General features: G+C 36.7%; 1 protein-coding gene across 1 annotated transcript; it reads left to right on the top strand.

The window, feature by feature from the left end:
• The first annotated feature begins 1,855 nt into the window (after positions 1–1,855).
• LOC128210711 (uncharacterized) lies at positions 1,856–23,638 on the top strand. The gene is made up of 10 exons (XM_052915064.1): positions 1,856–1,916; positions 3,836–3,971; positions 6,332–6,504; positions 7,046–7,160; positions 8,398–8,564; positions 17,384–17,519; positions 19,862–20,034; positions 20,574–20,688; positions 21,934–22,106; positions 23,240–23,638. Exons 1-10 carry the CDS (start codon positions 1,856–1,858, stop codon positions 23,272–23,274), a joined length of 1,284 nt encoding a protein of 427 aa, XP_052771024.1. The 3' UTR covers positions 23,275–23,638.
• The last annotated feature ends 828 nt before the right edge of the window (positions 23,639–24,466 follow it).

The raw sequence follows: 24,466 nt of genomic DNA, 5'->3' as shown, positions 1-24,466 counted from the left end.
TCGATGGTAAATATGAAAAACTGCTATCTGATCTTTTGTGAGCAGTCTTATATCACTGGTTTCCTGACCTTTACGCAATAATTGGCTCATTCCAAGAATATTATATCAGAACGGTCAGTCTGTGAGAGTGCAAAACGGTAGATCTGTGAAACTGCAGCTTTAAACATATTAAATGCATTAAAATTAAAAAAAATAATATTGTTTTGCGCCACTGATTGATTAAACAAGAGAAATTCAACAAAGTAACTTTATTGACAAAGCTTAAATAACAGCGAGAAATTATATCAGGTTACGTATCATCAGATAATTCCATAGGTTACATTCAACTAAACATATTACTGGCGTTGCATCAACCTATAATGTGCCCCTTTAAGTGTTGAATGGAATGCTCGTTCAAGTCTACAAACCTACAAACCATGTAACATATATTTCTAATTGAATAAAAAAAAACTGAGTATGCCAAAATGTACCTGTTCTGAAATGACCCCAGCAACAGTAATTGCAGATAACATAATTCTGGAAATTGTTATAAGCTTTGAGGTAGAACCTCTCTGTATTACATATTAATTTATTTCTCAAAACATTCAGGTAAACTTCATGCAATCATCGAAAAACTTATCGTTATTTTAGTCAAATTTCGTGTTAAGAGTTTCTTTGTTCTGCTAGTACATTTCTCTTATTGTATTGTATTGTATTGTATTTTTATACATTGTATTATGACTCTCGTATTTTATATTATTTTCTATATACAGATTTACAATTATTTACAGTATTTTTATTGTTATAAATAAATTATTGTAAATTAAATACTATCTATTCCCTCATTTAACATGAGGCTGAAATAAACATGATTAATGATTTATTACGCATAAAAAGATTCGTCAACATGTATGGATTTCAATAAAAAAAACCCTGCTCGAAACTGTTTTTCTTTCTTGCTTTTCGGTTTAATGTCGAGTTGAATCCGTGAAATCAGTAATTTGGCCCATATTCAGACACTTTTATGGTGCGGATGCCTTAAAAAACGAGCAAGGGGACCAATGACACTGTATCCAAGGGTTACCTGGAGGTGTGATACATTCGGGGAAACTGTTAATACTACGAGGATTTTAGTCTGGCCCCGTCCTTAGCCCAACATTATGCGTATATGGGCAATATAAGCCCTATTGACCTCTACCATACATGTAAGACTCGTTCTCGCAGAAACGAGCAAGGGGACCATAGGGACCTATGTCACTGTGTGGCCGAATCCTGGCCCTAGGTGATGGCACATGTGAATACCCAAGGATTTTAGACAGGCTATGCCGGATAGGGACGAACTGACCCGAAACATTTACCTAGGGGACATAACGATAAGTGTAGGGATGAACTAGGTCACGAGGCTTACTGTATGATATATTTATATCGCTGTAGCTGTTGTACTGAGTAGCCGAAAATAGAGCTCGAAAATCAAACTTTGCTGCTGCAAAAGCCATTTTGGGGACGGACTGACCCGATTATTTAACTAAGGGGACCATAACAAAAAGTGTAGTGATAAACTAGGTACAGGGCCTATATTATGAACTATAGAGATCTGAGGAGCTTTTTTCTTGAGTAGTCGAAAATAAAACATGAGAATTCGACTAAGGGGACAATAACGAAAAGTGTCATGTTGAGCATGACTCGCTAAATACGCTCTCATGGCTCATGTTCTAGACATTGACACGTTCGCTTAAAATTATCATGGCTATTGCCACTATACTAAAGTGGTCGGCATTTGGAATCACTTCAACCTCAAACAGACCATTGTATTCGGAAAAGTCTGGTTTGAGCACATTTAGCACGTGAACATTGCGTTATGCCTCAATATGCTGTGATGGCTCATGTTCGAGGCATTCACGAGTGTATGTTCAATAACCATGAGTATTGCCAGAGTGGTAGGAATATGGAATCATTTCAACCTCACATAGGCCATTGATCTGGGAAAACTCTGGTCTGAGCATATTGAACGAACACATGAACATTCCTTTATACATCGCTAAGGTTGTTTGAGCACACAACATGCAAATCCCGTGTCAATAGAAAAAAAAACGTTATTTTGGTAAAAAAAAATGTAAATCATTTGTAAATAAAGAATTTTGTTGTATTTTAACAAAAGTTTTTAAAAGTTTGGTCAAAACTACCAAAACGAGAGGGAAGATAACGCTCTTAGAATACATATAAATATATATATATATATATATATATATATATATATATATATATATATATATATATATATATATATATATATATATATATATATATATAACTGCATTCCAGGCATATGCAGTGATCTTATTCTGCTTGTTAATGGAGAACACTGTGTTGGAGATTGATTAACACCGGCTTGCAGACATCAGGTTTAAAGCTTAGCTTCAGATTTGAAATTGAGGGTGTTTCTAGCACAGTTTCGAATTAAAATTGGCCCTATATAAAAAACAGTCGGAACATAGTACCTGTTCAACAAAAACAATAGCTTTATATTTTTTAGAGACAGATATTGCCGAAATTTACCTTCAATGCCTTATAGATAGAAATTTGGGATCCCCGATTCGCATCTTACGATCAACAATCGAATGATGACCAAACGATTGACTGCTACCGAACATCCGTATTAACGGAGGGTACACAGGGGTAACATTTTGGATGGTATAACAGGTACAGGAGAGTAAACAGTGATTATTTACATGGGAAAAGAGGGGTTTTCGTTAAGCAGTGTTGTTGAGTATCCAATATGTTTACTATGAAACTTCAGTGATAGTTTGCTATTTGCCCTATTTTTTATGGGGTCAGTAGGTCAAAGTTCAAGCTCACAGTCAACAGTGTTATGAACTATTTGCCCGCACAACAACTTAAGAACGGCTGAGGTAGGACCTTGACACTTGAATAGTAGGTTGCCATGACCAATATAGGTATCAGTAGGTCCCTTGTCTACATCACAACCAATGCTATTTTGACAACTTTGCTGCTAAAATAACATTTTAATTCCTTGAACTAGGACCTTGAAACTTCACAGGTATGTTATACTGGATCAGTAGATGAAACATATTTTTTCACTGTCAAATTATTATAGGTCAAGGCCACAGTCAATGCTGTTTTGACAACTTTAATTGTACAATCATTAGATAACCACTTGAACTAGGACCTTGAAACTTCACAGGTATTTTGTCTGGATCAGTAGATCACAGCCAATAATGCTTTGAAAACTCTGCTTGTATAATATATTTACACTTCATATGTTTGATGAAATGGATCAGTAGATGGCATCTATCATTTCCAATGTCAGAGGGTTAAAGGTCAAAGTCAAAGCCACTGTTGCTTTTCACAATTTTATTCAAACAGTTACTTTAGAACAGTTTGATGCAGAAGGTCGCAGTGACCCTTATGTTCATGAATTCTCATGTAATCAATCACATGTTTCTGTCATAACACTAACTTGTTTTTCTCGAAGACATCCTATCGCATTTGCGGATCTAGCCTCCCCCCACCATTTCGAGTTTGAAATGGCTAATCATTTCTTAGGGGAGTACCCCCAAACCCTCTTCTCAACCCTTTTAACCATATAGATTTGGTTCTGAGGGAGCGGGGCAAGTCGAAAGGATACTCACCTACTTTGCCTCCTCTCACGCCAAATCCTGGACTCACCCCCGCATCGTGTGAGTGGTATGCAGCCGTTTAGTGGACACACAAAATGTCGATACTAGGTGTTACGTGATCATTCTGGTGCCCAGTTGACTTTTGCATGTAATTGCGCTTCAAGCCAACGTCTTATGGTCCCTGTCAAAAGTTTTATTTCATTTGTGTACTCATGTAGCCCTGTGGACGGAGCGACAGGAGACATCTCCGTGCGCAGCGGCGCTCGACCGGAAGTTGTTCTCCATCAGCAACCAGTGCTCGGTGGTCCTCGAGTCTCCCGGCACCCTTGCCAATTTAACCGGAAATAAGTGCACGTACGTTAATCTTTCGGATTTGTTATGTTTTTATTCAGTATATGTATATCACAAGTTGTATCTCGAATTAATTTTCAAACGAAGTTAGAATGGGGTATATTGGAGTCATTATAAGATTGGTTGATGAGTCGGTCTTCGGGTTGGTTGGTTGGTTGATGGGTCGGGCAGTTGGTCAGTCGGTCGTGGAGCAAACTACTTCCACATTGCTTTGGTTCGAGGTACATATGACTATGAATTCAATTAGAACTTAGCCATTTTTTTTCCTGATCGATTGTCATCGTTTCAAAGAGTTACCGTGCGTGTATGTATTATGTTTGTATGTACGGCTATGATACACTTTGTGATGCATGTTCAAGAGGGATTCTAATACTTGTTAATTCGTCTGTTGTTGTTTTTTTAGAGAAAACTATTGAGCTATTGTAAAAGCCTTGGTGTCCTTGTTGGTGTCGAGCAGAACCTTTAATTTTGGGTATACCTTAAAAACGATCAAGATATTCAAGAGATTATAACTTTGGACTCCAATACACTTGTTCACAGTGCCCCGTTTGTTTACCCAAATGGGACGCTATTGTTTATTTTTGCGATTGTAAATTGAAACTTTAAATACCTTTATCCCGTGTCAAAGCCTCTTATGGGGGTAGTAACCATTCTTTTATAGCTCTAGTTACCATATTTACCATCCTGTAAACAGCAAGTGATTTTTTTTTATCAGGTATATACAAATGGATATAGGGGTTGATAAATAATATTGAGTCTTTTTGTGATAATGTTGGTATGAAAGTGAACCTTGAAAAATCTAAAATTATGGTTTTTAGAAATGGTGGGCCTTTAAGGCAGTATGAACATTGGACATACAAAGGTGATAGAATAAAAGTGGTATCCTTTTACAAATACCTTGGGGCATATTTACACCGAAGATATCGTGGTCGATGACAAAGGACACGATGGCGAAGCAGGCAACAAAAGCTTTAATGAGCATATTTTCATGTCAGAAGCACTTCGGATTTTTTTTTATGCCAAAACAGGCATTTAAGCTCTTTAATAGCATGATATTGCCAATCTTGTGTTATTCTGCAGAAATTTGGGGATTCCAATACGCAGAGAACATCGAACGTGTTTATTTTAAGTTTTGTAAAGATGTATGTGGACTTAATAAAAATGTGTCAAACTTCTTTGCACTGAGCGAAAGTGGACGATTACCCATTTCAATTACTTATAACCTTAGATGCATATCGTATTGGGAAAAACTTGTTCAAATGCTTCCAAACAGATATCCAAGACAGATGTACCTTCTGTTACGTAGTCAAGACTCGAACGGCAGAACAAATTGGGCCTCCCACGTAAAAAGACTGTTGTTTGAAAATGGGTTTGGATATGCATGGCTGGCAAATGACATTGGGAAAACAAAATTGTTCTTGCAAACTTTGAAACCCCGGATTAAAGACTGTGCGTTTCAAAAACTTCAAGCACAAATAAACAATTCGCCAAAGGCATTTTACTACCGTGAATTTAAAACGCTTTTAAATGGCGAACGTAATTTGTTTGTTGATATGTCAAGTATGTATAAACGATATTACTCTAATTTTCGCTGTTCTGGGCATCAACTTATGATTGAAAAAGGGCGTCATATGGATATTAGCCGTGAATATAGATATTGTCAATTTTGTTTAAACATGCGACATGTTTATTCAGTAGAAGATGAGTTCCACATGTTTTTGATATGTCCTTTGTATGATACAATAAGACGAAATATGTTTCCTCCTTATTGGCTAAATCATTCAGAAACTGTACATTTATTCACCAGAATTATGGCTATTGAAAATGATAGAGAGATTTTCATTGTAGCAAAATTTGTATATGAATGCAGCAAAGTACGAGAAGAGTTCATGAAGAGGTTGATTTCCTAAAATTGTACTTCCAGTTTGTGTTCTATAACTGTTGTATATACCATAAGATTTATACAATATCATATGTTTTGTGTCTTATTTGCCATTGTATTATATTTACCACTTTTCACATATGTTTGATCAATTATTGTTAATGCCATGTAAAATATTAATCTCATGATAATAGTTTAAACGCTTCAATAATTTCATATATTTTACTCTTGAAATTACATTGTAAGTGTAATTTTCTTTGTGATATGATTTGTTATTATCATAGATAAACATGATATTATTATGTATTTATAACACAAATCTGTCTGTATTTTGGGCTGGCGGCCTTTCATAACAAATAAACATTTGTATTCGTATTCGTATAGAAGGAAATGAAATTAAGAGACACAGTTTTGTTAACCCATAACATATCAATAAAACTTTTACGGTCATTTGACACCTGCTATAATATGTTTTTTGCAGCATGTTTGAAGTGTTTTACCAGTGCAGCTATAACTATATACCATCAAGTTTGCGGTATACTGAGTGTGAAAGTCAACACACGGAATTACGTAAAGTAGCGTACAATAACGTCGCGAACGTGGCGAGCAACGTCAACAACGTTCCCTTACTGTCAGACTTCACAGACTGCGTGGGTAAGGATGTTTTTTCATTTTTTAATTTGTAGAAATAAGAAGATATCTGTATCTGGGGGTTTTGCCATGATTTTAGATCGCCTGTTGTTGTTGTTTTGTTTAATTTTCGAGGTTTGTCATATGACGTCATCGTCGGTGATGCAAACAGCAAGACATTGATCGTAACTAAAATCGTAAAATCGGCATAGTGTTCTTAGTACTAGTGTATTTTCAACATATGTACAACACAGCCAATAAACCTGACTTTAAGAAGTGTCGTTGCTATGCCTCGGTCTTGACCAGCTTGAATAATGGGCGAGTGTTTTTATTCGTTAGCGGTGCTCTTGCTAAGTTTTAAATATACAAGTTGGTTGATTTTAAGAAATGAATCTGCAAGATGACGCTGAAAATGATGTTTGATTATAAAAAAAGTAATTTACAAATATATATCTGTAAATGTTTTAATCAAATTGTTGATTGCCACCAATAACCAAAACAGTGAATAGTGTGTGTATGCGCGATTCGGTCCACCAAAACTTTATTTGGCTTTGTGTATGTTTAGATCGGCCGGTGATGACTCCTGGTGACGTTTGTAACAGCCCCGATAAGCTGCTGGCTATCGTGGACACGCGCTGCTACCGGAAGTTCCGTCTCCTTACTGATTCCAACGTCTGTCAGTAAGTAGTCTTGCATAGGGGATTCAAACGTAGGCTCATCCTTAGAGGTGTATATGGGACATCGTACATCCACAATAGTATTTCATCTACTACCAAAGCTATATATATAAGGTTTATTTTCATATTTGGTCATTTAATATTTATACCCTATACGATGCACCATGTTGCATGTCATTCTCATTCATCCGAGGTTTGATAATGATAAGTATGTGTCACGGATAGCACCATCACTCTGGTGAACGAGAATGGGTGTATGTGAACATTTGGATTACCTCGGCCATTTCCCATCGAAAACAACCGATGATTTATGCCGGTACATCAGTAGAAGTTCGTAAAATTTTAAATATAATTATTAATAATTATTGTGTGTTAAAGTGAGTTTTATACTACTTAGTTTTAAACGATTGCCAGTGCAGTGTAGTAGTTCAATAAATAATTAAGATTCCCAAGAGTAAAATCATTAAGTTTAACTGCTAAATTGAAATTACTACGCCATCTACTTGCAGCGTACTTAAATATAAAGATTTCTGACATTAAAAACCGTCTATAAACATCCGAGGTTGATATCGATAGAAAATGGCCAAGGTGTTCCGAATGGTCTTTGAGAAGTAGTAAAACTAAGTTACTGGAAGCCTGCGCTGTGATGTTTTTACGATCATTTTTAATATATACACATGTACTAGTCTAGTGCTCTAGACGGGATATGATAAGGGCAGGGTGCTAGGTCAGAAAGGGCACTTTTGATGCGCATTGAATGAGCCATAATGGGGCACTTGCAAGGGCCAATGTTCATTTCATACGTAGTGTGTATTTGTTGTAACTACTTTAAATGCTAATAGTTTGTTATAAATACCTGAGCTGTTATCTTTACCTAAGTGTCAAAATTATGTATATATTTTATTTTTATACTTATTTCTGTAAAATTGACTTGACAATATGTCGAATAAATATCAAATATAGTTAATAATAATCAAAGAAGGCTCTGTCAAACAAAAGGGCACAGCAGGGCATAGTAAAAAGGCAGCAGGATGCCGGAAAAGGGAAGCAGTGTGCTCCCTCTGCTATATAGGCCGAGCTGGAGCACTTCTAGTAGAATGCCGAATATTATCGCATTTGTTTCTAACGTTACTGCGTATCTCGACGTCGACGTCAAAACGTACGAAGTTTGAAAAAAAAACAAGGTGATGATTACTTCTGAGTGTCAAATTTATAATTATATACATATTTTTTTCTGCAGAATTCTCAGTGAGTTTGTATACGAGTGCAGTCCGTTAGTTCTCGGCCAGCTAGGAATTACATGCGCAGACGACAGTGTTATGCACGCACTGACAACGCTCTCTGACGTCATCAAACAAGCATACTACTTGGATGTTGGAAAGTTGCAAGCAGAGAACGAAGGGAAATGTATAGGTTATAAAACTGACTTTGGCGGGGATTTTACCAGCAGTTCGTCCCCGCAGGGCGGGGATTTTACCCGGGCTTGGCTGGACCGAAAGTCAAAGTCCCCGCTATTCCCCGGACCTTTGGGGGCCGTTGTTACAATTGACTGGTGCATTTCTTCGTTTAAAAACAAATTCATATCAGAACCTGTGAACATTAACAAAAATTCAAACTATGCGTTGTAGAGTTGAACAAAAACCGATGTAATAATTAATTTTTATAACACCGGTAACATATCGACGCCTCAATGGTCCAGCTGTTAATACCTCGTCTAACAATCCAGAGGGCCCGGAATCGGATCCTGCTTTCGATCTTATTAAATTATTCCTTATTATTATATTTCTTTCTGAATTTTATGTATTAAATTTCATTTATTTCTAACTTTCATGCTTGCAAGTGTATTTCGAAAAAGAAATGAAACCTGTCATATATTTGATTACATTTAAGCTGATAATTGACATTTGGTTGGTTTAGGAGTAATGATGGTTTTTTGACGTTATACACACATGTTTGACCCTTGAACTACGTACGTATTTAAAACATTTAAAATAAACTTTTATGGTATATTGACGCCAGCTTTAATTCACTACTTTTGACGTTGTACAAACATGTTTGACCCTTGAACTACGTACGTATTCAAAACATTTAAAACATACTTTTACGGTATATTGACGCCAGCTTTAATTCACTACTTTTGACGTTATACACACATGTTTGACCCTTGAACTACGTACGTATTTAAAACATTTAAAATAAACTTTTACGGTATATTGACGCCAGCTTTAATTCACTACTTTTGACGTTGTACAAACATGTTTGACCCTTGAACTACGTACGTATTTAAAACATTTAAAATAAACTTTTACGGTATATTGACGCCAGCTTTAATTCACTACTTTTGACGTTATACACACATGTTTGACCCTTGAACTACGTACGTATTTAAAACATTTAAAATAAACTTTTACGGTATATTGACGCCAGCTTTAATTCACTACTTTTGACGTTGAACAAACATGTTTGACCCTTGAACTACGTACGTATTTAAAACATTTAAAACATACTTTTACGGTATATTGACGCCAGCTTTAATTTGCCCCTTTTGACGTTATACACACATGTTTGACCCTTGAATTACGTACGTATTTAAAACATTTAAAACCAACTCTTACGGTATATTGACGCCAGCTTTAATTCATTTTCAGATAAATCACGATTGCAGCAGGCAGGCACGTTGTGAACGGATGACATACTGTGACTTGCTAGAAGCATGAAGCATTTACATTTGCTCAAAAATAGTGCCCATCTTCTCCATGTATCGACGTGTTCATACTATAACTACATTCAAACCCCGTTGGCTCGAACTCCCAGGGATCGGCGATAATACTTCGAGCCTCGGAAAAATCGAGCCAAGCGGGAATGCTTACATTTAGTATAAAGAAATCGGTCCTTTACATAAAGTTCGAGCCAACAAGGAATTCGAGCCAAGCGAGTTCGAGCCAACGTTGTTCGACTGTATTGAGATGTACCTCTGTGACACTGTTGGAAGTGTATCAGCATTAGACCATATCAATGTTATTTATCCTTGTCGTTATGTCCAATATATAGCATGTTATAAGTAATAGTTACCGCAAACACTGCTCGTGTTATTCAAATGATACACGAGCGCGAAGCGGGAAGGTGAACTCTTAATCACGAGGGTTGTTGATGGAGTTGTAATTATTTTGTTCCATATGTTTATGGACAGCATTTAGTAAGTAGTGTGCGTATAAGTGAATAGCGTTTGGAGTTTTCCGCACGTTAGTTATTGCACGGTTAAGCTCCGCCTACTTGGTTACCGTTCCGATAAGGGGGATTATGTATAAATATTTAACTATAAAACACCACCCAATTAACTTATTATAGGCATTGGTTATTCGTAATTTACGATTCGTTATAAGCATGGTGTAGCATTTAGCTTAAACGAAACGCATGAGTATTTAAATGTATGAAGTGTACGTCCAGGCGGTTCGTACATAAGCGTTAAAGATGTCCGAATTTTACTCGTGGCAATCGGTCATGGGCTCAAACACTTCATTTTCATATCCTCCCGAAATAGTCACCATTTGTTTCATCCAACATAGGACACGGACTAGATGGTGATTGTTATTCTCTCGTGTTATTGTGAGGATCTTACTCCACCATGCTTAACAAATACTTCTTTATTTGACGTATAAACACATTATACTGACCTGCATTTGTGTATTTACATATTCCATACCGCCCTCTTTAAGTGCCGAGTTCTCTTTAGAAAGCCGCGTAGCAAAAGGAGGGTGTTTAATTCTCACAGTGTGCCTGTATCGGTATATAATAATTAATTGTCTCCGTCTCTCTATATGAAATACTCATTAAGTGCTATAAAGTTAAAAACTTTTTTAAAAACCGTTTGGCCTAAAATAATATGTTTGTTTCCGGTTTCAATCCCCCAGAGGATTATTATATAAGTCGGAAAATCTTTTCTTTTTTGAACATTTTTTTATAAGCCATTTTTTTCGGGATGTTTTTCTGTTACCAAAAACTAAAGATATAGATGCTATAGATCATTCAGTATTGGCATCGCTGGTATTATTAAACCCCGAAAATACTTCATTATTAAATTGTAATTGATTAAAATCAACCAAATGAAAAAAAGACTTCTCATTGACAAACTAATAAAAACGTCCAGGGTCGGGGCAAAAAATAGGGTAGGTCGGGAAACCGGAAACAAACATATTATTTCTTTACGCCTTAGTTGTATACTGACTGTATATTATATAATAATATTGTTCATAGTATCGTTGCATTTGTAATATATTTATGTCTAGAATGTTTAAATTATGCTTCATACTTAAACGGATTCAAATGTGTGTTTTTCGTATACATGTTCTCATAATAACCATTCTTGCAAATTGTCTTACCGAATTGTATTTTTGAAAATGTACATATTTAAACCATATGAAACTCATGTAAGCTTGTAGCTAAATACAAGTTGTCTTCTTTTAAAGTTTGCATGCCGTACTGTTTACCGTGTCGACACAACAATATGTTCGTTGTACACTAAGATTTACAGGGGCACACTATAGGTTGGTGCACTTTTTCAGTTTTAATGTATTATATTGTTTATCTCCTTTAACTTTAATAATTAAAATAAAACAAAGTGTGTGATAAGTGTACAAATATCAAAATATTAGCGATATTTTGGCGTTTCATTGTCTAGTGACCACGTAGCTATTAATTGTTATTTTTTTTAAAGACTTATACTTTTAATCTGTACACAACTCGTATGTTGTTGTTTTGATTGTTTAGGTTAAATGAGTTATAGATGCAGTCTCACAAATTGACCAATTCGACTTTTTTTGTGTCTCAGAATCAGCTGATTTGGGCAGCAATCCATTCAATTCAGTCATATAAGATAACTTACAATAAAACATATCTCATTGTTTGGTAAATGCTAAATATTTCATTTTTCTTAAACGTTAGCAAAGCTAAAAGCCATAAAACATTAGGTTTCGATGGCAAATATGAAAAACTGCTATCTGATCTTTTGTGAGCAGTCTTATATCACTGGTTTCCTGACTTTTACGCAATTATTGGCTCATTCCAAGAATATTATATCAGAACGGTCAGTCTGTGAAACTGCAGCTTTAAACATATTAAATGCATTAAAATTAAAAAAAAATATATTGTTTTGCGCCACTGATTGATTAAACAAGAGAAATTCAACAAAGTAACTTTATTGACAAAGCTTAAATAACAGCGAGAAATTATATCAGGTTACGTATCATCAGATAATTGCATAGGTTACATTCAACTAAACATATTACTGGCGTTGCATCAACCTATAATGTGCCCCTTTAAGTGTTGAATGGAATGCTCGTTCAAGTCTACAAACCTACAAACCATGTAACATATATTTCTAATTGAATAAAAAAAACTGAGTATGCCAAAATGTACCTGTTCTGAAATGACCCCAGCAACAGTAATTGCTGATAACATAATTCTGGAAATTGTTATAAGCTTTGAGGTAGAACCTCTCTGTATTACATATTAATTTATGTCTCAAAACATTCAGGTAAACTTCATGCAATCATCGAAAAACTTAACGTTATTTTAGTCAAATTTCGTGTTAACAGTTTCTTTGTTCTGCTAGTACATTTCTCTTATTGTATTGTATTGTATTGTATTGTATTGTATTATATTGTTATACATTGTATTATGACTCTCGTATTTTATATTATTTTCTATATACAGATTTACAATTATTTACAGTATTTTTATTGTTATAAATAAATTATTGTAAATCAAATACTATCTATTCCCTCATTAAACATGAGGCTGAAATAAACATGATTAATGATTTATTACGCATAAAAAGATTCGTCAACATGTATGGATTTCAATAAAAAAAACCTGCTCGAAACTGTTTTTCTTTCTTGCTTTTCGGTTTAATATCGAGTTGAATCAGTGAAATATCAACAGTGATATTTTCATGTTAACAAAGCAGTGAAAATATGAACTTCTTTTAAAAGTATTTGTAGTTACTTCCCTTAATTAAAAAACTGAATAATTCACTCTCGAAACAGCAAAGTTTGTCAAAATTTATTTAAAAAACTTAGGAATACATTCTTATTTATTATAAGATAAACACATCTTACCATTTAAGTGAAATTAGACTGATTTCTGACAGTGAGTGTGATTGACTGCCGTCAGAAGATGGCGTAAACTCTGACATTGTCGACACATTCAACTATCGGAACTCCTCGGCCAATTTCCATCGAGAACATCCTCGGATGAATAAGGCACATTACACCAATCCGGAAGTGCCTCCTCATTGATACACGCCTTATTTCTGTTAATTAACATACTGTATGACAGTGGACCAAAGCATGGTTTTACCGTCTCAAACCATTGGCTACCTTCCTTATCTATAGGTTTTGAAGCTGAATGGTTTGTGATTTCAAAAACAGGCTGAATATGCTGGATCTACTTCATCTATTGTTTATAGTTAAAACCAATGGTGAATTGCTTACGAAAAGACAGATCTTCTTTTAGCAGCCAGACGTATTTTGCGGATAATTATAGTATTTCAAATCATCAAGAAAAAAAACGCTGGAAGGAGAAATATTCCGAAGAGCTGAAGGTAACCTGCAGTATCCTCAAGGTAATTTATATAATATGCGTTCTGAGCTTGGCTTGATCCTCCGATATTATCTATTTCTGAACTATTTTCCATGTAGTCTGGTATGGTCATTCCTTTCAAGTAATGCGAGTGTAACATAGCAACACATGTTCCACTCCAAATCAAGGAAATCGTCGCGGTACGCTGTGATTAAAGTGCCCTCGCCCTATGTGGTATGACGAACAACAGGACTCTTAACCGTGAGGGAAACCAGAATCCAGTGGAGCCAATTTGTTTGAAATGCTTTTAAAAAGATGTGCGTGAAGTTAGTATCGTAGCACCGTATCACCATATCACCGAGGCGGTGCGGTGCTAGCACCGTATCACCATCAAAATCAAGAGCATTAATCTCAAGAAAACATGTAAGACTCGTTCTCGCAGAAACGAGCAAGGGGACCATAGGGACCTATGTCACTGTGTAGCCGAGACCTGGCCCTAGCTGATGGCACATGTGAATACCCTAGGATTTTAGGCAGGCTATGCGGGATACGGACATGAACTCGATTCCCTATGCCAATTTGGCCCATATTCAGACACTGTTATGGTGCGGATGCCTTAAGAACGAGCAAGGGGACCAATGGCACTGTATCCAAGGGTTACCTGGCGGTGTGATACATTCGGGGAAACTGTTAATACTAGGAGGATTTTAGTCTGGCCCCGTCCTTAGCCCAACATTATGCGTATATGGGCAATATAAGCCCTATTGACCCCTACCATTCATGTAAGACTCGTTCTCGCAGAAACGAGCAAGGGGACCATAGGGACCTATGTCACTGTGTAGCCGAGACCTGGCCCTAGGTGATGGCACGTGTGAATACCCTAGGATTTTAGGCAGGCTATGCGGAATACGGACATGAACTCGATTCCCAATGCCAATTTGGCCCATATTCAGACACTGTTATGGTGCGGATGCCTTAAGAACGAGCAAGGGGACCAATGACACTGTATCCAAGGGTTATCTGGCGGTGTGATACATTCGGGGAAACTGTTAATACTAGGAGGATTTAGTCTGGCCCCGTCCTTAGCCCAACATTATGCGTATATGGGCAATATAAGCCCTATTGACCCCTACCATTCATGTAAGATTCGTTCTCGCAGAAACGAGCAAGGGGACCATAGGGACCTATGTCACTGTGTGGCCGAATCCTGGCCCTAGGTGATGGCACATGTGAATACCCAAGGATTTTAGACAGGCTATGCCGGATAGGGACGAACTGACCCGAAACATTTACCTAGGGGACATAACGATAAGTTTAGGGATGAACTAGGTCACGAGGCTTACTGTATGATATATTTATATCGCTTGAGCTGTTGTACTGATTAGCCGAAAATAGAGCTCGAAAAACTTTGCTGCTGCAAACGCCATTTTGGGGACGGACTGACCCGATTATTGGACTAAGGGGACCATAACAAAAAGTGTAGTTATAAACTAGGTACAGGGCCTATAATATCAACTATAGAGATCTGAGGAGCTTTTTTCTTGAGTAGTCGAAAATAAAACATGAGAATTCGACTAAGGGGACAATAACGAAAAGTGTCATGTTGAGCATGACTCGCTTAATGCGCTCTCATGGCTCATGTTCTAGGCATTGACACGTTCGCTTAAACTTATCATGGCTATTGCCACTATGCTAGAGTGGTCGGCATTTGGAATCACTTCAACCTCAAACAGACCATTGTATTCGGAAAAGTCTGGTTTGAGCACATTTAGCACGTGAACATTGCCTTATGCCTCAATATGCTGTGATGGCTCATGTTCGAGGCATTCACGAGTGTATGTTCAATAACCATGAGTATTGCCAGAGTGGTAGGAATATGGAATCATTTCAACCTCACATAGGCCATTGATCTGGGAAAACTCTGGTCTGAGCATATTGAACGAACACATGAACATTCCTTTATACATCGCTAAGGTTTTTTGAGCACACAACATGCAAATCCCGTGTCAATGGAAAAAACGTTATTTTGGTAAAAAAAAATGTAAATCATTTGTAAATAAAAAAATTTGTTGTATTTTAACAAAAGTTTTGAAAAGTTATATATAACTGCATTCCAGGCATATGCAGTGATCTTATTCTGCTTGTTAATGGAGAACACTGCGTTGGAGATTGATTAACACCGGCTTGCAGACATCAGGTAGCTTAGCTTCAGATTTGAAATTGAGGGTGTTTCTAGCACAGTTTCGAATTAAATTTGGCCCTATATAAGAAACAGTCGGAACATAGTACCTGTTCAACAAAAACAATAGCTTTATATTTTTTAGAGACAGATATTGCCGAAATTTACCTTCAATGCCTTATAGATAGAAATTTGGGATCCCCGATTCGCATCTTACGATCAACAATCGAATGATGACCAAACGATTGACTGCTACCGAACATCCGTATTAACGGAGGGTACACAGGGGTAACATTTTGGATGGTATAACAGGTACAGGAGAGTAAACAGTGATTATTTACATGGGAAAAGAGGGGTTTTCGTTAAGCAGTGTTGTTGAGTATCCAATATGTTTACTATGAAACTTCAGTGATAGTTTGCTATTTGCCCTAATTTTTTTTGGGTCAGTAGGTCAAAGTTCAAGCTCACAGTCAACAGTGTTATGAACTATTTGCCCGCACAACAACTTAAGAACGGCTGAGGTAGGACCTTGACACTTGAATAGTAGGTTGCCATGACCCATATAGGTATCAGTAGGTCCCTTGTCTACATCACAACCAATGCTATTTTGACAACTTTGCTGCTAAAATAACATTTTAATTCCTTGAACTAGGACCTTGAAACTTCACAGGTATGTTATACTGGATCAGTAGATGAAACATATTTTTTCACTGTCAAATTATTATAGGTCAAGGCCACAGTCAATGCTGTTTTGACAACTTTAATTGTACAATCATTAGATAACCACTTGAACTAGGACCTTGAAACTTCACAGGTATTTTGTCTGGATCAGTAGATCACAGCCAATAATGCTTTGAAAACTCTGCTTGTATAATATATTTACACTTCATATGTTTGATGAAATGGATCAGTAGATGGCATCTATCATTTCCAATGTCAGAGGGTTAAAGGTCAAAGTCAAAGCCACTGTTGCTTTTCACAATTTTATTCAAACAGTTACTTTAGAACAGTTTGATGCAGAAGGTCGCAGTGACCCTTATGTTCATGAATTCTCATGTAATCAATTACATGTTTCTGTCATAACACTAACTTGTTTTTCTCGAAGACATCCTATCGCATTTGCGGATCTAGACTCCCCCCACCATTTCGAGTTTGAAATGGCTAATCATTTCTTAGGGGAGTACCCCCAAACCCTCTTGCCAACTTTTTAAACCATATAAATTTGGTTCTGAGGGAGGGGTGCAAGTCGAAAGGATACTCACCTACTTTGCCTCCTCTCACGTCAAATCCTGGACTCACCCCCGCATCGTGTGAGTGGTATGCAGCCGTTTAGTGGACACACAAAATGTCGATACTAGGTGTTACGTGATCATTCTGGTGCCCAGTTGACTTTTGCATGTAATTGCGCTTCAAGCCAACGTCTTATGGTCCCTGTCAAAAGTTTTATTTCATTTGTGTACTCATGTAGCCCTGTTGACGGAGCGACAGGAGACATCTCCGTGCGCAGCGGCGCTCGACCGGAAGTTGTTCTCTATCAGCAACCAGTGCTCGGTGGTCCTCGAGTCTCCCGGCACCCTTGCCAATTTAACCGGAAATAAGTGCACGTACGTTAATCTTTCGGATTTGTAATGTTTTTATTCAGTACATGTATATCACAAGTTGTATCTCGAATTAATTTTCAAACGAAGTTAGAATGGGGTATATTGGAGTCATTATAAGATTGGTTGATGAGTCGGTCTTCGGGTTGGTTGGTTGGTTGATGGGTCGGGCAGTTGGTCAGTCGGTCGTGGAGCAAACTACTTCCACATTGCTTTGGTGCGAGGTACATATGACTATGAATTCAATTAGAACTTAGCCATTTTTTTCCTGATCGATTGTCAACGTTTCAAAGAGTTACCGTGCGTGTATGTATTATGTTTGTATGTACGGCTATGATACACTTTGTGATGCATGTTCAAGAGGGATTCTAATACTTGTTAATTCGTCTGTTGTTGTTTTTTTAGAGAAAACTATTGAGCTATTGTAAAAGCCTTGGTGTCCTTGTTGGTGTCGAGCAGAACCTTTAATTTTGGGTATACCTTAAAAACGATCAAGATATTCAAGAGATTATAACTTTGGACTCCAATACACTTGTTCACAGTGTCCCGTTTGTTTACCCAAATGGGACGCTATTGTTTATTTTTTGCGATTGTAAATTGAAACTTTAAATACCTTTATCCCGTGTCAAAGCCTCTTATGGGGGTAGTAACCATTCTTTTATAGCTCTAGTTACCATATTTACCATCCTGTAAACAGCAAGTGATTTTTTTTATCAGGTATATACAAATGGATATAGGGGTTGATAAATAATATTGAGTCTTTTTGTGATAATGTTGGTATGAAAGTGAACCTTGAAAAATCTAAAATTATGGTTTTTAGAAATGGTGGGCCTTTAAGGCAGTATGAACATTGGACATACAAAGGTGATAGAATAAAAGTGGTCTCCTTTTACAAATACCTTGGGGCATATTTACACCGAAGATATCGTGGTCGATGACAAAGGTCACGATGGCGAAGCAGGCAACAAATGCTTTAATGAGCATCTTTTCATGTCAGAAGCACTTCGGATTTTTTATGCCAAAACAGGCATTTAAGCTCTTTAATAGCATGATATTGCCAATCTTGTGTTATTCTGCAGAAATTTGGGGACTCCAATACGCAGAGAACATCGAACGTGTTCATTTTAAGTTTTGTAAAGATGTATGTGGACTTAATAAAAATGTGTCAAACTTCTTTGCACTGAGCGAAAGTGGACGATTACCCATTTCAATTACTTATAACCTTAGATGCATATCGTATTGGGAAAAACTTGTTCAAATGCTTCCAAACAGATATCCAAGACAGATGTACCTTCTGTTACGAAGTCAAGACTCGAACGGCAGAACAAATTTGGCCCCCACGTAAAAAGACTGTTGTTTGAAAATGGTTTTGGATATGCATGGCTGGCAAATGACATTGGGAATACAAAGTTGTTCTTGCAAACATTCAAAACCCGGATTAAAGACTGTGCGTTACAAAAACTTCAAGCACAAATAAACAATTCGCCAAAGGTTTTTTACTACCGTGAATTAAAAACGCTTTTAAATGGCGAACGTTATTTGTTTGTTGATATGCCAAGTATGTATAAACGATGTTTCTCTAATTTTCGCTGTTCTGGGCATCAACTTATGATTGAAAAAGGGCCGTGAATATAGATATTGTCAATTTTGTTTAAACATGCGACATGTTTATTCAGTAGAAGATAAGTTCCACATGTTTTTGATATGTCCTTTGTATGATACAATAAGAAGAAATATGTTTCCTCCTTCCTTATTGGCTAAATCATTCAGAAACTGTACATTTATTCACCAGAATTATGGCTACTGAAAATTATAGAGAGATTTTCATTGTAGCAAAATTTGTATATGAATGCAGCAAAGTACGAGAAGAGTTCATGAAGGGGTTGATTTCCTAAAATTGTACTTCCAGTTTGTGTTCTCTAACTGTTGTATATACCATAAGATTTATACAATATCATATGTTTTGTGTATTATTTGCCATTGTATTATATTTACCACTTTTCACATATGTTTGATCAATTATTGTTAATGCCATGTAAAATATTAATCTCATGATAATAGTTTAAACGCTTCAATAATTTCATATATTTTACTCTTGAAATTACATTGTAAGTCTAATTTTCTTTGTGATGTGATTTGTTATTATCATGGATGAACATGTTATTATTATGTATTTTTAACACAAATCTGTCTGTATTTTTGGCTGGCGGCCTTTCATTACAAATAATCATTTGTATTCGTATTCGTATAGAAGGAAATGAAATTAAGAGACACAGTTTTGTTAACCCATAACATATCAATAAAACTTTTACGGTCATTTGACACCTGCTATAATATGTTTTTTTCAGCATGTTTGAAGTGTTTTACCAGTGCAGCTATAACTATATACCATCAAGTTTGCGGTATACTGAGTGTGAACGTCAACACACGGAATTACGTAAAGTAGCGTACAATAACGTCGCGAACGTGGCGAGCAACGTCAACAACGTCCCCTTACTGTCAGACTTCACAGACTGCGTGGGTAAGGAAGTTTTTCATTCTTTAATTTGTAGAAATAAGAAGATATCTGTATCTGGGGGTTTTGCCATGATTTTAGATCGCCTGTTGTTGTTGTTTTGTTTAATTTTCGAGGTTTGTCATATGACGTCATCGTCGGTGATGCAAACAGCAAGACATTGATCGTAACTAAAATCGTAAAATCAACATAGTGTTCTTAGTACTAGTGTATTTTCAACATATGTACAACACAGCCAATAAACCTGACTTTAAGAAGTATCGTTGCTATGCCTCGGTCTTGACTTGCTTTAATAATGGGCGAGTGTTTTTATTCGTTAGCGGTGCTCTTGCTAAGTTTTAAATATACAAGTTTGTTGATTTTAAGAAATGAATCTGCAAGATGACGCTGAAAATGATGTTTGATTATAAAAAAGTAATTTACAAATATATATCTGTAAATGTTTTAATCAAATTGTTGATTGCCACCAATAACCAAAACAGTGACTAGTTTGTGTATGCGCGATTCTGTCCACCAAAACTGTATTTGGCTTTGTGTATGTTTAGATCGGCCGGTGGTGACTCCTGGTGACGTTTGTAACAGCCCCGATAAGCTGCTGGCTATCGTGGACACGCGCTGCTACCGGAAGTTCCGTCTCCTTACTGATTCCAACGTCTGTCAGTAAGTAGTCTTGCATAGGGGATTCCAACGTTGGCTCATCCTTAGAGGTTTATATGGGACATATTACATCCACAATAGTATTTCATCTACTATCAAAGCTTTATATAAGGTTTATTTTCCTATTTGGTCATTTAATATTTTTACCCTAGACGATGCACCATGGCGTGTGTCATTCCCATTCATCAGAGGTTTGATTATGATAAATATGTGTCACGGATGCACCATCACTCTGGTGAACGAGAATGGGTGTGTGTGAGCATTTGGATTACCTCGGCCATTTCCCATCGAAAACAACCGATGATTTATGCCGGTACATCAGTAGAAGAAGTTCGTAAAATTTTAAATATAATTATTAATAATTATTGTGTGTTAAAGTGAGGTTTATACTACTTAGTTTTAAATGATTGCCAGTGCAGTGTAGTAGTTCAATAAATAATTAAGATTCCCAAGAGTAAAATCATTAAGTTTTAACTGTTAAATTGAAATTACTACGCCATCTACTTGCAGCGTACTTAAATATAAAGATTTCTGACATTAAAAACCGTCTATAAACATCCGAGGTTGATATCGATAGAAAATGGCCAAGGTGTTCCGAATGGTCTTTGAGAAGTAGTAACACTAAGTTACTGGAAGCCTGCGCAGTGATGTTTTTACGATCATTTTAAATATATACACATGTACTAGTCTAGTGCTCTAGACGGGATTTGATAAGGGCAGGGTGCTAGGTCAGAAAGGGCACTTTTGATGCGCATTGAATGAGCCTTAATGGGGCACTTGCAAGGGCCAATGTTCATTTCATACAAAGTGTGTATTTGTTGTGACTACTTTAAATGCTAATACATGTAGTTTGTTATGAATACCTGAGCTGTTATCTTTACCTAAGTGTCAAAATTATGTATATATTTTACTTTTATACTTATTTCTGTAAAATTGACTTGACAATATGTCGAATAAATATCAAATATAGTTAATAATAATCAAAGAAGGCTCTGTCAAACAAAAGGGCACAGCAGGGCATAGTAAAAAGGCAGCAGGTTGCCGGAAAAGGGAAGCAGTGTGCTCCCTCTGCTATATAGGCCGAGCTGGAGCACTTCTAGTAGAATGCCGAATATTATCGCATTTGTTTCTAACGTTACTGCGTATCTCGACGTCGACGTCAAAACGTACGAAGTTTGAAAAAAACCACAAGGTGATGATTACTTCTGAGTGTCAAATTTATAATTATATACATATTTTTTTCTGCAGAATTCTCAGTGAGTTTGTATACGAGTGCAGTCCGTTGGTTCTCGGCCAGCTAGGAATTACATGCGCAGACGACAGTGTTATGCACGCACTGACAACGCTCTCTGACGTCATCAAACAAGCATACTACTTGGATGTTGGAAAGTTGCAAGCAGAGAACGAAGGGAAATGTATAGGTAATAAAACTGACTTTGGCGGGGATTTTACCAGCAGTTCGTCCCCGCAGGGCGGGGATTTTACCCGGGCTTGGCTGGACCGAAAGTCAAAGTCCCCGCTATTACCCGGACCTTTGGGGGCCGTTGTTACAATTGACTGGTGCATTACTTCGTTTAAAAACAAATTCATATCAGCACCTGTGAACATTAACAAACATTCAAACTATGCGTTGTAGAGTTGAACAAAAACCGATGTAATAATTAATTTTTATAACACCGGTAACATATCGACGCCTCAATGGTCCAGCTGTTAATACCTCGTCTAACAATCCAGAGGGCCCGGAATCGGATCCTGCTTTCGATCTTATTAAATTCTTCCTTATTATTATATTTCTTTCTGAATTTTATGTATTAAATTTCATTTATTTCTAACTTTCATGCTTGCAAGTGTATTTCGAAAAAGAAATGAAACCTGTTATATATTTGATTACATTTAAGCTGATAATTGACATTTGGTTGGTTTAGGAGTAATGATGGTTTTTTGACGTTATACACACATGTTTGACCCTTGAACTACGTACGTATTTAAAACATTTAAAATAAACTTTTACGGTATATTGACGCCAGCTTTAATTCACTACTTTTGACGTTGAACAAACATGTTTGACCCTTGAACTACGTACGTATTTAAAACATTTAAAATAAACTTTTACGGTATATTGACGCCAGCTTTAATTCACTACTTTTGACGTTATACACACATGTTTGACCCTTGAACTACGTACGTATTTAAAACATTTAAAACATACTTTTACGGTATATTGACGCCAGCTTTAATTCACTACTTTTGACGTTATACACACATGTTTGACCCTTGAACTACGTACGTATTTAAAACATTTAAAACATACTTTTACGGTATATTGACGCCAGCTTTAATTCACTACTTTTGACGTTATACACACATGTTTGACCCTTGAACTACGTACGTATTTAAAACATTTAAAACATACTTTTACGGTATATTGACGCCAGCTTTAATTTGCCCCTTTTGACGTTATACACACATGTTTGACCCTTGAATTACGTACGTATTTAAAACATTTAAAACCAACTCTTACAGTATATTGACGCCAGCTTTAATTCATTTTCAGATAAATCACAATTGCAGCAGGCAGGAACGTTGTGAACGGATGACATACTGTGACTTGCTAGAAGCATGAAGCATTTACATTTGCTCAAAAATAGTGCCCATCTTCTCCATGTATCGACGTGTTCATATTATAATTACATTCGAACCCCGTTGGCTCGAACTCCCAGGGATCGGCGATAATACCTCGAGCCTCGGAAAAATCGAGCCAAGCGGGAATGCTTACATTTAGTATAAAGAAATCGGTCCTTTACATAAAGTTCGAGCCAACAAGGAATTCGAGCCAAGCGAGTTCGAGCCAACGGTGTTCGACTGTATTGAGATGTACCTCTGTGACACTGTTGGAAGTGTATCAGCATAAGACCATATCAATGTTATTTATCCTTGTCGCTATGTCTAATATATAGCATGTTATAAGTAATAGTTACCGCAAACACTGCTCGTGTTATTCAAATGATACACGAGCGCGAAGCGGGAAGGTGAACTCTTAATCACGAGGGTTGTTGATGGAGTTGTAATTATTTTGTTCCATATGTTTATGGACAGCATTTAGTAAGTAGTGTGCGTATAAGTGAATAGCGTTGGGGGTTTTCCGCACGTTAGTTATTGCACGGTTAAGCTCCGCCTACTTGGTTACCGTTCCGATAAGGGGGATTATGTATAAATATTTAACTATAAAACACCACCCAATTAACTTATTATAGGCATTGGTTATTCGTAATTTACGATTCGTTATAAGCATGGTGTAGCATTTAGCTTAAACGAAACGCATGAGTATTTAAATGTATGAAGTGTACGTCCAGGCGGTTCGTACATAAGCGTTAAAGATGTCCGAATTTTACTCGTGGCAATCGGTCATGGGCTCAAACACTTCATTTTCATATCCTCCCGAAATAGTCACCATTTGTTTCATCCAACACAGCACACGGACTAGATGGTGATTGTTATTCTCTCGTGTTATTGTGAGGATCTTACTCCACCATGCTTAACAAATATTTCTTTATTTGACGTATAAACACATTATACTGACCTGCATGTGTGTATTTACATATTCCATACCGCCCTCTTTAAGTGCCGAGTTCTCTTTAGAAAGCCGCGTAGCAAAAGGAGGGAGTTTAATTCTCACAGTGTGCCTGTATCGGTATATAATAATTAATTGTCTCCGTCTCTCTATATGGAATACTCATTAAGTGCTATAAAGTTAAAAACTTTTTTAAAAACCGTTTGGCCT

Source organism: Mya arenaria, chromosome 12, assembly GCF_026914265.1.
Source record: "Mya arenaria isolate MELC-2E11 chromosome 12, ASM2691426v1".
Taxonomy (NCBI): domain Eukaryota; kingdom Metazoa; phylum Mollusca; class Bivalvia; order Myida; family Myidae; genus Mya; species Mya arenaria.
Note: the sequence above shows the minus strand (reverse complement) of the source record. Positions and strands in the feature narration are given on the sequence as shown.

Coding starts and splice junctions, on each gene's coding strand:
- LOC128210711 (XM_052915064.1), top strand. CDS start 1,856: ATGGCTCATGTTCGAGGCATTCACGAGTGTATGTTCAATAACCATGAG. Junction 1,917..3,835: donor CCATGAGTATTGCCAGAGTG/GTAGGAATATGG, acceptor GTACTCATGTAG/CCCTGTGGACGGAGCGACAG. Junction 20,689..21,933: donor ACTGATTCCAACGTCTGTCA/GTAAGTAGTCTT, acceptor TTTTTTCTGCAG/AATTCTCAGTGAGTTTGTAT.